General features: G+C 33.4%; 1 protein-coding gene across 1 annotated transcript; it reads left to right on the plus strand.

Annotated features, from left to right (window-relative positions):
• Window positions 1–91: 91 nt before the first annotated feature.
• On the plus strand, window positions 92–13,316 carry LOC147063247 (oxysterol-binding protein-related protein 11). Its single transcript, XM_085959774.1, has 7 exons — window positions 92–130; window positions 285–504; window positions 4,295–4,456; window positions 5,303–5,403; window positions 9,312–9,390; window positions 9,962–11,193; window positions 11,458–13,316. Exons 2-6 carry the CDS (start codon window positions 298–300, stop codon window positions 10,079–10,081), a joined length of 669 nt encoding a protein of 222 aa, XP_085815900.1. The 5' UTR covers window positions 92–130; window positions 285–297; the 3' UTR covers window positions 10,082–11,193; window positions 11,458–13,316.
• Window positions 13,317–17,336: the final 4,020 nt, after the last annotated feature.

A 17,336-nucleotide genomic window follows, 5' to 3' on the forward strand; every position in this document is an offset into this window, starting at 1 on the left:
TATATAATATGACAAAATTGGAAAATATTAAATTTCATTTTTAATACTGGGTACACTACTCTCCACGAAACGTCAACAAGATCATCAAAATACTTATCTATGATCAAAATTGTTTATGTGTGATTGAAAGGTAAATGTCAAATATTTTTTATAATAATAATATTGTTATATTATGTACCTTTTTATAATTATATTGATTTGAACTCAGATACCTAACAAACTGTATCAACCATATAGTTTTTTTGTCTATTATTAATTATACAGATGTAAACTAAATGTTTCAGATAACAGTTGGATATGATGGAGTTATCGGGCCATGCGAACCTTAAATCGTGCATCGGAATCAATGGACAGCTGTCAGGCCAACTTTACAAATACACCAATGTCGTGAAAGGTTGGCAGCATAGGTGGTTCACGGTGGATGCTGAAGCAGGCATTCTTAGCTATTATCTGTGTGAAGGGCCTGGTGACACCGTTATTTCTGGCCAAGCTCCACGGGGAGAGGTAACTTAGAGTTCAGAGTTCCACAAACAATGCTGTCAAGTGTACACAAAAAGTTCATATTAATCCATATGTTATAGCTCAATCTACTTGCATGACATTACATCAGCATGTTCTATCGTAAGATCATATTAGTCACTTGCTCAACCTATTGACTCTATACTTTGGGTCCAAACACACATTAAAAAACATAAGCTGATACGCTGCCCCTACTCGTTTGGTAGTACCCTAGCATTTGTTTCTATGATTGTCTCCACAGCACAGATTAATAAGATGGAAATGTGAAAACCATCACCATGGACCAAGGTTTTTAAGCAAGTTACTTTACGACAGTCACGCCATATATCCAAAGTAAAACAAAGCATGTCGACTGCCCTCAAATATTGATGGCGTGTTACGTTTAATGACAAACTTTAATGCATATCATTATGATACAGGCCAGTGGCGAAGAGTGGAGGTAGTGATACACCCCTGTTACAGGCGGGCTTCTCCCGGTGTAAAATAATCATTTAGTAGCTATAAGTCGAAACGTAACCCTGACCTCTAGAAACGGCTTCATAAAACATCTAATCTGATTCCTTGCTCAACCACGTAAGTATTTTTTATTCATAAGTAAAGGCCTTCGTCCGGTGTGTGAAAATCGCATATTGGGCGGAGGTGTAATTAAGATAAATTTAATTTAATTTAAAAAGTAAAAATGATGATGGATGAAAGAGATAATTTTAAGACTAAATATAAGGATTCAAAAATAATAAATTTTGCCGCGCTTGTCGGCAACGTCCAAATTTCGACGCGCCTGCGCCAGGGTGGTCCTCGTGATTCGTGAAATCAAAAAACATCACGCGATAAAATTTGGCCAATCACGAGAGTCCTTTTTGTGGAATGGCGTGGGTACGCGAAGTTTGAAAAAGAAAAAAAAAATTAGTGAGCGTCCTTTTTCCAACATGGACGGACCTGCGAAACTTATTGTTAAAACAAAATATGTAAACGTTTAAAGAAAATGTAAAATATAAGAAGACCACGTTACGAGCACGAAAGACCGTGTTTTATTTACACTCCAATCGTTTATATCTCATCTTCTTCTTTTTTGTGAATCCGGGGTTCGATGTACACCTGAGTTAGCCGCTGAAACCCCGGGTATCTCAGTAGGCTGTTAACATCAGAATTTTTTTTTTTTTTTTTTTAACATCAGAAAAATAGTGTACATTAAACTTTGTCAGTCAAACGTATTTGTTTTCATTGAACTAACAGCCGTATTCATACACTTTTGAACCGCATTCAACGCAGTAAGCGGTTTATCGGCCAAATAAGAAAACTATAAAAAATGCATACGTCACGAAGATGCGTACAGGAATGCGCACCAAACTTAAAATGGCGGCGATTTGTGCGAGCTGTCAGTGTCACTTTAATATACATCTAAAATGAGTTCATCACAACAAGCGTTTAGTAGGAGACTTGAAACCTTCGTAGGTTTTATAGATTATTGTGAAAATGTGTGTGTAGATAATATACGTAAGTCTGACACATGACAGGAGCATACTTATATACATACGTAAAGAGTCGGCAAAAATGAGTTCATTACAAGTTTTTTTGTTGGTTATAATTGTCATTATACTATTTATATGTAATACATACAATTATAATTGAGAAGCCATCAATTTTGTAGATTCGGTAGAGCATTTGCGAACTTAAAACAGTAATTGTGCCGTTTAAAAAACACATCATGAATTTTAATCCATAGTCTAGATACAATGCTCCTGTGGTTCGATTACTCACTACAGACGTCATAAAAAATGCAGTATTTTCCATGGATAAGATGGATTTACGTAACATTACGATAAAATAGGTACTAAATAATAATATTAGCCTACTAGTTACTGCTTTATTTAAGATATTATATATGCAATTGGAAGCAGTCTGTATTGTTTCAAAATATCACCTGAACTGAAATAAACAAGATTAAAATCTCAAACACACTGGTAAGACTGTCATAGGTTGATTGGTATAAATCAGGGGGGGGCAAACTGGGGCCCGCGGGCCGCATGTGGCCCGCCGAGTATTTTTTTGCGGCCCGCCATCATTAATTGTACTTCTGATTACGAATAACTTTTTTCTATATATTTTTTAAAAAATATTGACAATAGATTAAAATTTGAAGAATTTCTTGTTTCGTAAATGTATTATCTCAGTACGTCTTCCTTGCATCTCGTCTCACACTATGTAACCACTATTTTCTACGTTGAACATCGATTTCAATAGATATTGATAGTGTGCCGACAGAGCTACAACTTGAGATTATTGATCTGCAGTGTGACACTGATTTAAGAGAATTGCATCGTCGTGAAGAAATCTCCAAATTTTACAATGCCCTTAATTCAGACAATTTCGACCAACTTAAAGATTATGAAAGAAAAATGTTCGTTATTTTTGGATCAACCTATATATGTGAACAAACATTTTCGATCATGAACCTCAATAAAAATTCTTTACGATCAAATATCTCCGATGCCCATTTAGAAGCAGCTTTGAGAATATCAACTACAAAATTAACATCTGAATTTAAAAAAATGTTAAAAAAGGTACATCAGTTTCATTCTTCTCATTAATTTTTTGTAATGTTTATTTTTCGTGATAATAAATAGTGTATATCTAAAAATGGTATTTTACTTGCGGCCCGCCGCTCATTTTTAATTCTTGAATTTGGCCCTCCATCCAAAAAGTTTGCCCCGCCCTGGTATAAATTATAAATGATAATAATTAGATCCGTTTTCATTTCATTAGGATGTCATCCATTTCATTTCAGTTCATTAGGAGGACGGAATTCTCGCAGTCAATAACACGTCATCTCATAACATAAATGAAGTTAGCTGCGAGACAAAAGTGTGGCCACTCGATTCCTAAATAAATATTTATATTGTTAGAAGTATAAAATAATTATGATGTCATAACTAATAAATTATTAAAAGTACATGATAATTATTCATTTATAATTATTAAATTTATATGGTACCTTTTGGACATTTTTACACCAATTCACAATTTCAATATTTTAAATTAATTATCGGGGAATCAAAATTTAAAAATTGGTAACATTAGTCTCGGCATGACGCGTATTACGTCAGAGATGTGACGTCACTATTCAACCGAGTCTGTTTAGGTTTATGCATGCAAATTTGCATTAAATAGCTTGAATGCAGTTAGCTGTTATATGCATACGCCAGTAAGACTACAATGTGTAGATAGTGTTTGTTAGTTTTTAAAATTCAATTAAACGCTGCCTAATCCAAACCATAGTACGTGACAGTCAAAAAATGTTTGTTTATATATTATGTAATATCTAAAATTATGCCATTAAACCATACATACTTTTAAATGTTATATGGATAGAAGAATATTTGTTATCGATTATGGTTTGGTAAGGCGGGGCGGGGCTTAATGAATTTTAAAAAAATTAGCCAACACCATCTGTAATATAGGTATATTCTTAATTCAACAAATACAGATAAGTATGACTGAAAAATTGTGCACTATTTTTGTCGGATCGCCAATAGCTTATCTTAACTATTATGGTTTGGTTAGGCAGGGTTTACTTGAATTTTAAAGACTAACCAGCACCATCTGCAAATTATATTCTTTGTTCAATGAAAACAAATAAGTATGACTGAAAAAGTTATCTTATTCTTTAACACACGTTTAAGTTTATCCCATATTTTTTCTCACTCGAAATCCGTAGCTTCTTGTACCATACTCAGTAGGGTATGCCGGTTCACATTAATTTTTTCTTCCTTGATAGGCTCATTTGGCAGCTGCTGTAGTATGCCCAAGTGATGAAGATTCGCGGACATTTACAATAAACTGCGCTTCCGGTGACATGCTCAAGCTTCGGGCGGCTGACGCACGGGCCAGACAGGAATGGGTGGACGGTCTGAGAGCCATCGCTGAGTCACATACAAAGGTTTAAATCATATTATATAATCAAACATAATATAGGATGTTGAGATAATAATTTATATTTAACAATCATAAAATATAATATTATCATAGCAAATATAGATTACAAAATATTTAAATTTCTCTAAAATTATGAGTCAATTGCAAACTCTAATAGGAAGTTTTACGAATTTATGTTTTACTGTTCAATGTTAAGGTACTGTCCAACAGGATCTTGTTGGCTACATGTTAAAACTGTGAACTAATAAGCTCCTCCCATTTTTAACCGCACTCCGATTGAAGCGCCTTCCGGCTAGCGACGAATTGTCCACGTGTTAAAATTGTGAACTAACGAGCTCCTCCCACTTTTAACCGCACTAGCGACTTCCGGTTATTGCCTAGATCTTGTTGTCGGACAGTAACATTAACTCACCTCTCAAGTGTTCGAACAGAGATAGAGGTCCAAAAAATGTGTCATATTTTTCTTTTGATGTAAATAGAGAGATGGATGGTGTTTTATATCATTATTTCATCCAATTTGGTTGTTAAAATAATATGATACCAAACTTTATTGAAAAATCAGTAACTTGTATCTCAGATCAAGCATATTTTGTCACTTAACATTATTTACTCCCGAGCCATTCAAATGTAGAATCAGTTGACGAAAGAATAATTTGAAAAGTGCTATGTATAACCATTCTCAATATGTTTAAAATAAGTCTTTATTGTATATCATTATTGATTTCCATGATGGGAAAAGATAGGGCATCATAATGATACAAATATCTTCCCTACAAAGCATAGCACTTGTTCAGGGATAGATCCCTTACACACCCCAAAAAGTTTTTACGAATATTTTTTTTTACAATAGGCAATAGGCGTGCAGTATCCACCTCTGCCAATTAGAGAGCATCTCGCTGTACAAGTCGCCATGACATCTGTACGTGAACAACTTCAAAAGACTGAATTGAGGTAAAAACAATATGGTTTTTTAATTGTATTCAATCTATTTGTTTGAAGTTTTGTGTATTTTATACATAACTGATTTGCTTTCCCAACGCCCACGGTGGCCGCGCGGCTTAAGCGTTGGACTATAACGCCGTGGGACCCAGGTTCGAATCCTGGGTCTGGCAAGTACACATATTGTTTTTCAATTTGTTTGTGTCAGGGTATGGACCTAATAGGTTGAGCAAGTGGCTGACATCCATTTCTCGTAAAAAAACAAAATCTGTCCATACAAACCTCTACTCTGTGGAGGCCCATATGATCCTATTAGGATCGGACATAATCGAAAGAAGATTTGCTTTCATGACAAAATATTGTACAATTGAGGCATGTGTTTCTAAATACCAATATAGCCACAATTCAATATTTGTCATATGTATACAACGTTTTTGTGTTACAAGCTTAGAGCCTGATGCAGAAACATTTGTCTTAACTAAGATTTCCTCAGGTCAAAACACTATGCACAAACATCGTCCTTAGCTAAGATCATGTTGTCTATGGTTCACCTCGTCTTAAAGCTTCGGTCGTTTTTTCTATTGAAAATAATACCATATTGAAAAATTCTCTTTCCTATAGTTTAGGTAATTATTATTTTATAATTGAATTGAATATGACAACTGCACTTTATAAATGCAATAACTATAAATACATATTAATATTTAATTATAATACTCTTATGTTTCCGTTGTAAGTCATTATACGTGATTCTACAGGCACCGCAAGATATTTTTTTAACATGGTAACACTCTTGTTTCTTGCGCGGTATCCGGCGAACATAAGTTGAGAGGGGGAGCAAAAAAAAAGAATAGGCCTGTCTATCCATTGAAAAAGTATCGATACATGGAATGGGTATCGTATCGAAAGAAAGTATCGTCCTTTAAGGATAGGATGGCCCACACAACCTGAACCGGGCCCCCACTCCCCAGGCCAGGATTTTTAAGTTTACTTAAGGTTAAAAGCAATGTGACACTCAATATTAGCGTTTTCAAAATGAATACTGTATTTTGAAAACGTTACAAGTCACTATTGTGTTTTAGTCAAAATAGTAAAAACAATCCTATAGGTATAAAAATAAATAGGTAGGTAGATGTAAAATATATTATTTTATAGCAAATGTTAACCGTTGTCTTTAAAAAAAACTACTAACATTTGTGTATTTAGGTAATATGAAGATTTTTGCAACTTATGTCACTGTTTTTTAAAATGTGTCAAGCAACGTTTTCGAAATACAGCATTCAAACAGTGTTCGAGGTAAAATGAAGGATATTCACTGTATTTTTAGTGATTTTGTGTATTTTTTAATATATCTCTATATTAAAAGGTCCGCAGTCCCCATTCACTGCGGACCATTTAATTAATATTTAATTATCACATTTAAATAACATGCTAATTATATCTAATGTCCACCTGATGGGCTACGCACCTGTTGCGTTGGACGCAGTGAATGGGTTTTTATACGACGCGGGTCGGTGTGTCAATTGTATTTACTATTGGTGAGTGTGCATAGTGCCCGAAGATGCCGAAAGGCGATACCTGTGTCGCAAAAAACGATTCAAATGGAATAGTACAAAATTTAAAACCATTAGAATTTATATCTATTTGAATTGCGGAGTTGTCAAGTATCGCGACATACAATAATAAAAAAAGGCATCGTACTACTATTGTTAAAATCGTTGAAATAAATAGAGAAAATTTGTGATGTGTGTTTATCTAACTTATCTGATTTACCCCCGGGCTAGAGCCCTGTTAGCCCCCCGCCTTTCGGGGGACATGTTTGTAAATATCGTTGTTAAATTATGGTTTTTTGCGAAGAATTATTTATAATTTTATTATATATCCATCGTTATCGAAAGAAATTATCAATAGCAAAATATCGATGTATCTTTCATAAAGTATTGATACTTCAAAATATCGATATTTTTGTTACGGTCCTGCACTCATGCGTAATACGGAAGGGAGCGTGTTCATAACAAAAGTAGTCTATGGTCAAGGATTCCTTAACTCTATACTCAGGATTGTCTATAGTTAAGTCATCCTTTTCGGCGACTTATCCTTAGGAACGATTTCTTAGATTCTGCATGCGGCTCTTAAATGGTTGGTTCTTATCATAAAATTTGGACTATAAATAAAAGGAGTCGTTATACTTTATTTCTGTTATGATTTTTGAAATTATTTATTACATGAAGTATGAACTCTACAAATATTAAGATCGCTCAGTTACCATTCATTGTGATCACTTATTCGAGTGCAGTTATAGAAGGTTTTTCACCAAGTTTACGTGATTATTCAACTGAATAATATTGCCGAAGTGTAGTATCATTGGCTGCTTATCTACTTATCGTGATAGATTGTCTTTTTATAAGCCCTGCAAATTGTCAAATAAATGTCATGGCAGTAGTGTGAAGGTCTCTGCAAATGAACCTGCAATGCAAAGTCATTTGAAACTAATTTCATACAGTTAGGCTCTATCTTTATAGAAGGAGGCTTTCAACATCAAGCGGTTGCAGTGGAGCGTGGAATTGTATTATTAGCTCTTACATTACACGTCAATACTCGCAATCGTCGCGCAATAATATTCACTGCTTACTATACAGGGGTTATATATTGTGTGAAATTACACGATAGAATATTATGTAACTACATACTTTTAGTTAGGACCATTAGCGGCTTTAAGCCTGAAAACGGAGTAGGTCAATTTTGAATATATTATTTTAATTTGCCTTTTCGTTGTATACTTAAAAGACGTATTGCAAATTAGCTTTTTATACATTATAGAAGAAGTGCTAGAAATTGTTATAGGTAGGTTACTTACCCTTAAAAAAGTTTCCATTTTTCACGTTGTCAACTCATCGTTAACCGAAATTGCACCCAACACGTTATAATTTTTTGTAAATTAGGTCAAAAACCAAACGTTGTGTGTACATTTATACACCTAATAACTGTTGTACTTAATACTATTTAAGTACATACGATTAAAACAATCAAACATATTTAATAAAAACTCCATTATAATACCTAGTGTTATGGAATGGCGGGATAATTTATATATAAACACTTTTTATATTTCCACTGATCTTATTAGAAGGTAACTTTATGATTAATATAGGTAGCAGATTACATTTTAATCGGTAACTTGTATACAATGGTTTAAATACAGAAAATGCAGTCGATGGGTTTTACTCAAAGGTTGGATTTAAACTGAACTACAATTAATAACATATGAAACTTTCAGACAACAATGGTCAGTTTGAAATAATAAGCGATAACAAATAAGAATAAAAAGGTTTACCGCTTAAATGAGACCTTGTACCACAGAACAAAACTCTTGAAATATTTGTTTAGATGTTTTATATCATTCTGTTTCATTTTACATATTGAAAATAGTATAGCCATCTCGTTTTCAGCAATGACCAAAATTTTGTGTATGCAAGCGATAAAACAATATGAAAAAAAAGGCGTGTTTTGTGCTTTCTTTCTGTCTCACATATGACAAATGAGAGAGAAAGAAATATTATTAAAAAATATGAATCTCGGCATTCATGAAACTGACCGAGCAGCGAATGACTGCGAGAGTTGAGATACGTGTGTGTTTATGGTGGTTAGATACATGTGCATATACATTAGTGTGCGTCACGTTACAATCGCTCGCCAAAACGGGAAAAGGCGTAAGATAATAATATATAGGAGATAATTGACATTGTATAATGTATATAGATTGTAAGATATTTATTTTTGGGAGGTCATTGACTATTTGACCTCTAAGGCCAGCCGCCACTGGTTAGGACTTATTGGTTTTTTGAAATAGACATCTTAATTCCATTTGATAATATTTATATTTTCCCACATACATATATTATTTGTTTTTCTTATTTCAGTGATGCAGCGTTAGCTAGGGCAATAGAATCATCTACGGGAACTTTTTCACACACTGATCCAGATTTATTGCTATTGAAGGTAAGAAGTCAACCAATAGTTACTAGTGCCAAAGACCCGATACTAAACAATCTTTTACGTCACATGCTCTTTGCACGTTGACTTGCCATAGTAGACACATTATCTATGGCAATATTGAAAGGAATTAAAAGTTTTTTTTTCTGTTTCTCCTTACAATACTTCTACATTCGAAATAGTGCTCTTCATCTGCTTCCGCAAAGGTTTAGGCATTTTAATGTTTAAGAAAACTCGACACAATATCGAACACACTTATTATCGAATTATTGGCGCGGGGAAAGTAAATGCGGGGGGAGGGTTTTAGTTCTAGAAATTACCGTGGTGTAGTAAACTTGATATAAAAGTCACACTGTAATGATGTAATTGTCACAAATAGTGCAAATTCATTTATATTTCTATCTGTAAGTATTGAAATTGCAACGCGAGAAATGAACGACATCTATAAATAGTATAATATTATTGGTCTGTATTAAAAATAACTTACTATATGTGTTTTTGTATGGAATCTTGTATTCTTAAATTTTGTGTATATTAAGTCTTAAATAAAGAAATAAATGTGAATTAATAATTGCAGGCAACATCAGCGGCTAGCATGCAGTGCTTACTTCAATGCCTAGGAATACTCCATAGACAACAGCAATTCGGATCAGTTCACATTTCACAAAATGACATAGACACAGACTCGGTGTTTTGAACAAAGCTATCAGCAGGGTGTGTTCACTGTCTACTCAAATGTATTATGTGTAATAGACCCTGTAGAATTTAGACTCCACCACTGATTTTCTGTCCCAAAATGCACACCAACCTGTTACAACTGTTTTCACTATGTGTCTGTAGACTGTCATCTATTAATGTAATGTTTAAATCATAGGATAATAATGTGTACGTATTGATTTGGGTTTATAGAAATTTAAACTTTTTTTTTTCCTGAATGAGATGAGCTATTTTTAAATAAAGTATTTTTATTCCAAGGAACTAAGCGATTGTCATGTAAGTACAGTTAATATCATTGATTATTGATTCTTTTCATCTATAAAACACACCTAATGACAATGGGGTTTTACTCTATTGTTTTTTTTACTTTACTTTTGATGTTGGGTGGGTTTGTATGTGGACTTTTATGTTTCTGTGTGAAATTTACTAATCTGACTCATCCTTTTTCTCCATTCCATCATGGTTAAGCCCCACCGTACACATAGCCACCAGTGGCGGCCACAAACGACTGGGTCGAACCACCGATGGCGGCTACTAGCTGAGTACATTCTCTCGCAGGTAGACTGAGAGCTGCCAACGCTTCTGTCTAGTGTGCGGGAAGCACTCGTCCAGTAGTGTCGACCACTAGCAGCGAGTACTGGCGTCTGCCATAGCTTGTGGACCGAACACGTTGACTCGAGCACCTAGTGTGCGTAACGTTCATTAAAACCCAGAATTATACCGCAGTTGAACGCGTCCACTAGTGGCTGAACTGTGGTTGTGTGAGGAAGCTCTAAATTGGCATATTCAACTCATTTTTCTTTTTATCTGACTTATCTCCCTTTTCTTTTAGCACACAGAATTTATATTAAATTATGATCATTTTTTAGAATTCCATTTTACAATAAGTACGTAATTATAATGAATTGATTTCTAAAACTTGTAGAATTTAATACACTGTAATTTCATTTTAAACTATTACTAATTGCTAAGGTAATTATTTTTTTTTTTTACATAATCGTCTTGTCATGGTTGAATTTTTTCTAAATTCAACAATGATTGTTAAAGTTGAGTTTACACCTGAACAATCATTGGAAGGTATTGCATTTTTTTGTAGGCATGGTTGAGATTTGTTTGTACATAATAATTATCACCGTGGGTGTAAAACCAAGGCATCTGCAAAAGACATATTTTGGATAAATAAGGGTTTGAAGTCTTCGTTTTGTTAGGAGAAATAGAGTTTCTAAAAAAAACCATAATATTTGGTTTATATTTACATTATATTGCATGTTCTTTCGGTTACTTCACTTTTACATTAATTATCACGTTTACGACTTTTGCAGTTGAAAATTGAATTGACAATTGAAAAATTTGCAGATGCCTTGGTTTTACACTCACAGTGCAATATGCTCAAGTATAAACTTAGCCATATATTGACACTTTATAGCATATCACAGAAATGCTAACACAAGGAAAAATACAAAAACGGATCAGTGCTATTTTGTTCTTGCTTTCTAAAATATTTCAAATTTGGACTTACATGTTAGGTTTTCGACTGCATAGTAAATTTGTCAATCATTTCTCCTATGCACCCTAACAAAAACAAATCTAAATAATTATTGGACCATTACTGTGTTGGCAATTGGTCAATTGGCAAAATAAATTAGGATGAGAGCTTTGCCTTTCTTCAGAATGAACGCAATGAGGCAATACAACTTAATTCAAGAATATCATGGTATCTGACAAGAATATATATTTTTATTTATTAAATAATAGCTTTATTAATTCAACATCGTTTCCTTCTTTACGTCAATACACGACACTGTCCAATTGCCCTATTAAATTAAAAATTTTATCAATCTTTCCAAAATTAACATTGTATCAGATGTTTTTTATAACTAAACCATATCAAAAAAAAAAATCATAATATAAAAACAGTTTGTATTCTAGAGATTTTTTTTATCATATTATTTCTCTTTGGAATGAATCGTAAACTCATTTTTTTCTCCATGTTTCATGCATTTAATTTACTAAGTACATCTAGTATGTAACAATTCCAGCCAGATTATGAATGGTTTTTTTTTTAGAGGGAGCATACAAATTGATTGCCTGGAGGGATGTGATATTTAGAAGTTCTAGATCCACCAAAATTGGTAACGCTGGAGTAATATAGGTTTTTTTAAATTTAATATGATCATTAGAGTGCAGTACGTAAATATATATTGAAAGAGTACTTATTAGTTTAGAAAGGATTTCTACTGCGCGGGTTTGAAAAATTAAACATTCAGTCGGGTTTTTTCTAATAAATGATATGTACATTACGTACTTTAATAATTTAGGTGCTGAATATTGAATGAATATAAGTGCATCCGGTGATGAAGTTAAGTGAAATGACTTCAAAGTTAAATTCTGTAAATGAACTATTGTTTACAAACATCAGTAGTACTATTCCAAGAAATAATATTGATGTTTCAGTTATTAAAATCAGGCCAACACATTCAAATTATAATATACTTATCTATGAAAATAATGACAGCATTAATCACAGGAGTCCATGGAGTATAATCCAATGCTAGGAATAAAATTCTTACAACTTTTCATACTGACCAGTTAGATATGTACATGCAGGGCTGGACTGCGGGTGATGCGAGCCAGGTAACCGCCCCTGACCACTGACGTGTAGGGGTGTGTCAAAGTTTGGAGTACTTACCAATTTTCCATTACATTATTTCACAGTTAATGATCAACTTCCGATCAAATTTTTTTTAATAAAATTTGGACCCACACAACAGAAAAAGCTTTCACCCCCTTCCCTTCTCATAATGAATAATCATATACAATCCCCCTAAGGGGTACTAAAATATATTTTGACTGGGCCGGCCTTGTTGCATACATGTTTCAATCCTGTTTCACGCATAAATGGGTAATACGGTAATTAAAATTATGTCACTTGTACCCTACTCATTTAATCCTTGGTCCTATTTGAAGACATGAAGATTTTCATAAAACATAGATTTAAAAACATTTCTAAAATTCACTTTTTGGCATTATTTTGCTTTTGACTCTTGATTATTTTAATATTATTTGAATTATTCTGTACATACGATAATAGTTAGAATGTATTATTCTCTTATCTTATCAAATTATTATAGTTACATATTACCTATAAATGTGTTAAAAAAACTTATCTTTGTAAAAGTTTATTGGAAAAATAAATGTTATAATTTTTAACCATCAACCTATTTTCATGATCCAACAACTAACCCCAACCCCGAGTAGGGATATCAAAAAACTATTGATGCGGTATGTACTATAGATTAGAGGTGAGTTGGAAATACTGTCACCAGTTTGTGTACTTAAGTTTCGGATGAAACTACCCATACTAAGTATTTGTGGCCCAAGAAACTTGAAACGTATAAGATGTTCGAATTCGAACGCATTCAATGATAATAATATCATCGCCGTGACTCGCCATTCGGTAATGCTGGTTGACCTTCAACGCTATTGATATTAAATGCGCGCGAGCGAGATATCATGATACACGTATGTCTAGCCGTGATATTATACTCAACTGTCATTGTTCTCCCTTTCTCCTCTGTTGTAAAGTTGGTATAGTGAAGGACAGAAATGGTCACATGTTCGTTTTATAGTATACTATTTGAGTTCGCCTTAGTTTTGGTTTCAGTTGAGTATGAGACTTTATTGAGTCCAGGGGTTCGACGCATGGTATGAGATCTCGCCGTACGCTAGCTAGTTCCTAGTCTTGCTATGTATGAAATCATCGCCTCGGACTTCGCGACTCGCGTATGTTTAGTATAATACTACGGAATTAGTTTAAGTTGAATATGACATTTACATCGAGTTGACGTCAGTCGCAAGCCGGAATAGCGGAGTTCTGATAACGCTAACTGACTACGCGTTTATCTGGTTTTGTCACGTCGAGTTTCTCGATTTTTTAGTGTTATAATTGGAACTTATAAACATAAACTGAATTCAAATTGTATGCGTGATTGTATAAATGGATAATAATTATATTATACTTAATAAACAATTTGTGTAAAAATAGCTACTAAAAGGTTAAGTTTCGTGTGGAATCGTTCCAAAGAAATAGTTACATATTATGCCATCTGTAATGTTTGTAAAATAAAAAATTCATACAAGTCAATGTCAAATTTGAAGAAACTTTTACAGCGCAAGCACCCAACTATTCATATTGAATTTGCCAGGCAAAATATAGCTCCACCTGTAAATGAAAATGCTTTACAGATAAATGAAACCAGTGCTATTAATGCTTCAGTATTTTCTACTGAAACAGGAATGACTAGTGCCATAGTTCCAGCGGTACCTGTCTCGAAAATGATACATTTCGAAAAGCGGATGTATTTTTAACGATTCTATTATAGCCGATATTTCAAATACTAGTAAGTATTTTGGAACAAGTTTCGATACTAAGTATTTTTTAATACTGGTAGTCACTGGCGGCTCCCTCTATAGGTCATTCGGTCATTGACCTGCCAAAATAAATACCTAAAAGTGCGGCCACACCGGCAACAAGTCGCGCGACAACTCGTTAAATTTTACGATAATTATCATAATTGCTTAAGAAATTTTACGATAATTATCATGCTTATCGTAAAATTTAACGAGTTGTCGCGCGACTTGTTTTCGGTGTGGACCCGGCATTACAATCGACATAATAATATTAATAATATGTGCAATGTCATATATAATAATATTAATAATAATCGGTGGATTTGAAATTATAGGGCGCGCGATATTGTGTCAACCCAGTCTATTGGGCTTTTTTTGTTTGGGCGATAATTCCCCGAACAAAAATATTGTGTTCGCCGGCAGTCTGAAAATTGACCCAAATTGAATATTTTTATAAAATTTTCTCTCTCGTTTCTCATACATAAGACAGAGATCGATATAACACAAAATACGAGATCGAAGCTTGTAACGGTGCGTGAATTACTGTAATATCGGCAATGCCCGAGTGTGAGACAAAAGATTTTTTCACCTAATTAAATGAAACAGAATGATAACACTGACTAGATAATTGGTCTCAAGACGCAACTGTGTATGCGGTTCGGATTCGTTGACAGGTTTTGACGAATGCCTTTGGTTATTTTAATAATATATAAGAAGTTTTTGGTGATTTATAACATTTTTGTGAAGCAGTTAGTACGCACGCAGTAGCAATTGAAGTCTGTGATACAATTATAATGGAAATGGAAGCACGATTTGCATCCAACGATCATCTCATTATATCCGATTTGTTCAATAAAGAAAATTACACTGATTTTAAAAATAATTTTCCCACACGTCAAGTAAATTTGGTAAAACTGTTAGAAGAAATAAACATAATCAAGTTAAAAAATGAATTATTGGTGTTTTATCAACGAGATGATTTGCATGGCGCTATTAGTGCAGTTTCTCTTCTACATTTTTTACTCAGCAATAATTTCAACGAAACATTTTCCGAGTCGATCAAAGTTCTCCAATTTATTTGCGTCATACCAATGACAACAGTTGAAAGTGAAAGATGTTTTTCCACTCTCAAAAGAATAAAAACCTTTCTACGCAATAGGGCCAGGATAGACTGACCGCTCTTGCAATGCTCAGTATTGAAAAAAAATATGTGGGAAAAATAGACAATTTTTATAATCGTGTGATTGATGATTTTTCAAAAAGCAAAGAAAGAAAAGTGGACCTGATTTACAAAAAATTATAACGCGTTGTGTGCAATTTCGGTTAACGATGGGTTGGCGTTATGAAAAACGGACATTTTTTGAAGGGTTAGTAGGTACCGACCTATAACAATTTCTAGCACTTATTCTATAATGTATAAAAAGTCAATTTGCAATACGTCTTTTCAGTATACAACGAAAAGGCAAATTAAAATAATATATTCAAAATTGACCTGCTAGGTTTTTCCGGATTAAGCCGCCAATGCTGGTAGTAAGTATACTTAGTCTTCAAAATCGACCAGTTTTTCCACCTCTACTATAGATATAGATACCATCATAAATTGTCAGGTGTTCGAATTTAGAACTAAGCTCATCACTAGGGCCCGGATTTGTATGCAACAAAAAATATGGTTATATGCATGCACGTATGCACTTAAAATCAATAAAATATGCACTAAAACTGAAGAAATATGCAGTTAAAAATTGACATTTTTTGTGGAAAAAAATTGTAAATACCCACTTTACCCAATATTAATGACAAAAAATCGAATAACTAGTTAATATTTTTTCAACATAATACGATATCAGAACAAAAAACACAAACAAAGAATATAAAGTTAATCAATTACAATTTTCAAGATAGTTTTTTCACAAGTACCTACAAATAATTGAATAATAAATGCAATGTTTACCAAACATAACTTAAAAAACAAAAACGACACTTAACTATTCCTAAATATTATTTTCTGTTTTTGCCCGAAAAAAAATACATTATTTTTTTCAATATTATGTTCTGGCATTAAATTTTTCCGCATAGGTATCTGTCAGTATTTTGTTTATATGCGGAAAATTACCTCTCAACGTCGACTTAGGAAAACTTTAAATAATAGTGCCCGAGTTGACTTCACTTTTTCCACTGATAAATCCACAGCTCGGAGATGGCATTAAAAATGCAAGTGCATCTAAACCAGGGGCGGGCAAACTTTTTGGATGGAGGGCCAAATTCAAGAATTCAAAATGAGCGGCGGGCCGCAAGTAAAATACCATTTTTAGATATACACTATTTATTAACACGAAAAATAAGCATTACAAAAAAATTAATGAGAAGAATGAAAGTGTTGTACATTTTTTCAAATTCAGGTGTTAATTTTGTGGTTGATATTTTCAAAACTGCTTGTAAATGGGCATCGGAGATATTTGATCGTAAAGAATTTTTATTGAGGTTCATGATCGAAAATGTTTGTTCACATATATATAGGTTGATTCAAAAACAACGAACATTTTCCTTGCATAATCTTTAAGTTGTTCGAATTTGTCTGAATTAAGGGCATTGTAAAATTTGGATATATCTTCACGACGATGCAATTCTCTTAAATCAGTGTCACACTGCAGACCAACAATCTCAAGTTATAGCTCTGTCAGTACACTATCAATATCTATTGAAAATGGATCGCGTACTGTTGCTAAACTTGTCTCAATTTTTCAGAAGTCACCAAATCTTTGTTTTCAGAGCTTTAATAATTTTACCATATTCTTCAAATTTATATAGTCTGGTATATTCAGCAA

Source organism: Rhyacophila brunnea, unplaced genomic scaffold (assembly GCF_057557595.1).
Source record: "Rhyacophila brunnea isolate RB1 unplaced genomic scaffold, BYU_Rbru_1.0 scaffold_9, whole genome shotgun sequence".
NCBI classification, from domain to species: domain Eukaryota; kingdom Metazoa; phylum Arthropoda; class Insecta; order Trichoptera; family Rhyacophilidae; genus Rhyacophila; species Rhyacophila brunnea.

Excerpts from the sequence above, each read along its gene's own strand:
- LOC147063247 (XM_085959774.1), top strand. The coding sequence starts at position 298 with ATGATGGAGTTATCGGGCCATGCGAACCTTAAATCGTGCATCGGAATC. Across the intron at positions 505-4,294 it reads GCCAAGCTCCACGGGGAGAG|GCTCATTTGGCAGCTGCTGT; the intron begins GTAACTTAGAGT and ends CTTCCTTGATAG. Across the intron at positions 9,391-9,961 it reads CAGATTTATTGCTATTGAAG|GCAACATCAGCGGCTAGCAT; the intron begins GTAAGAAGTCAA and ends TAATAATTGCAG.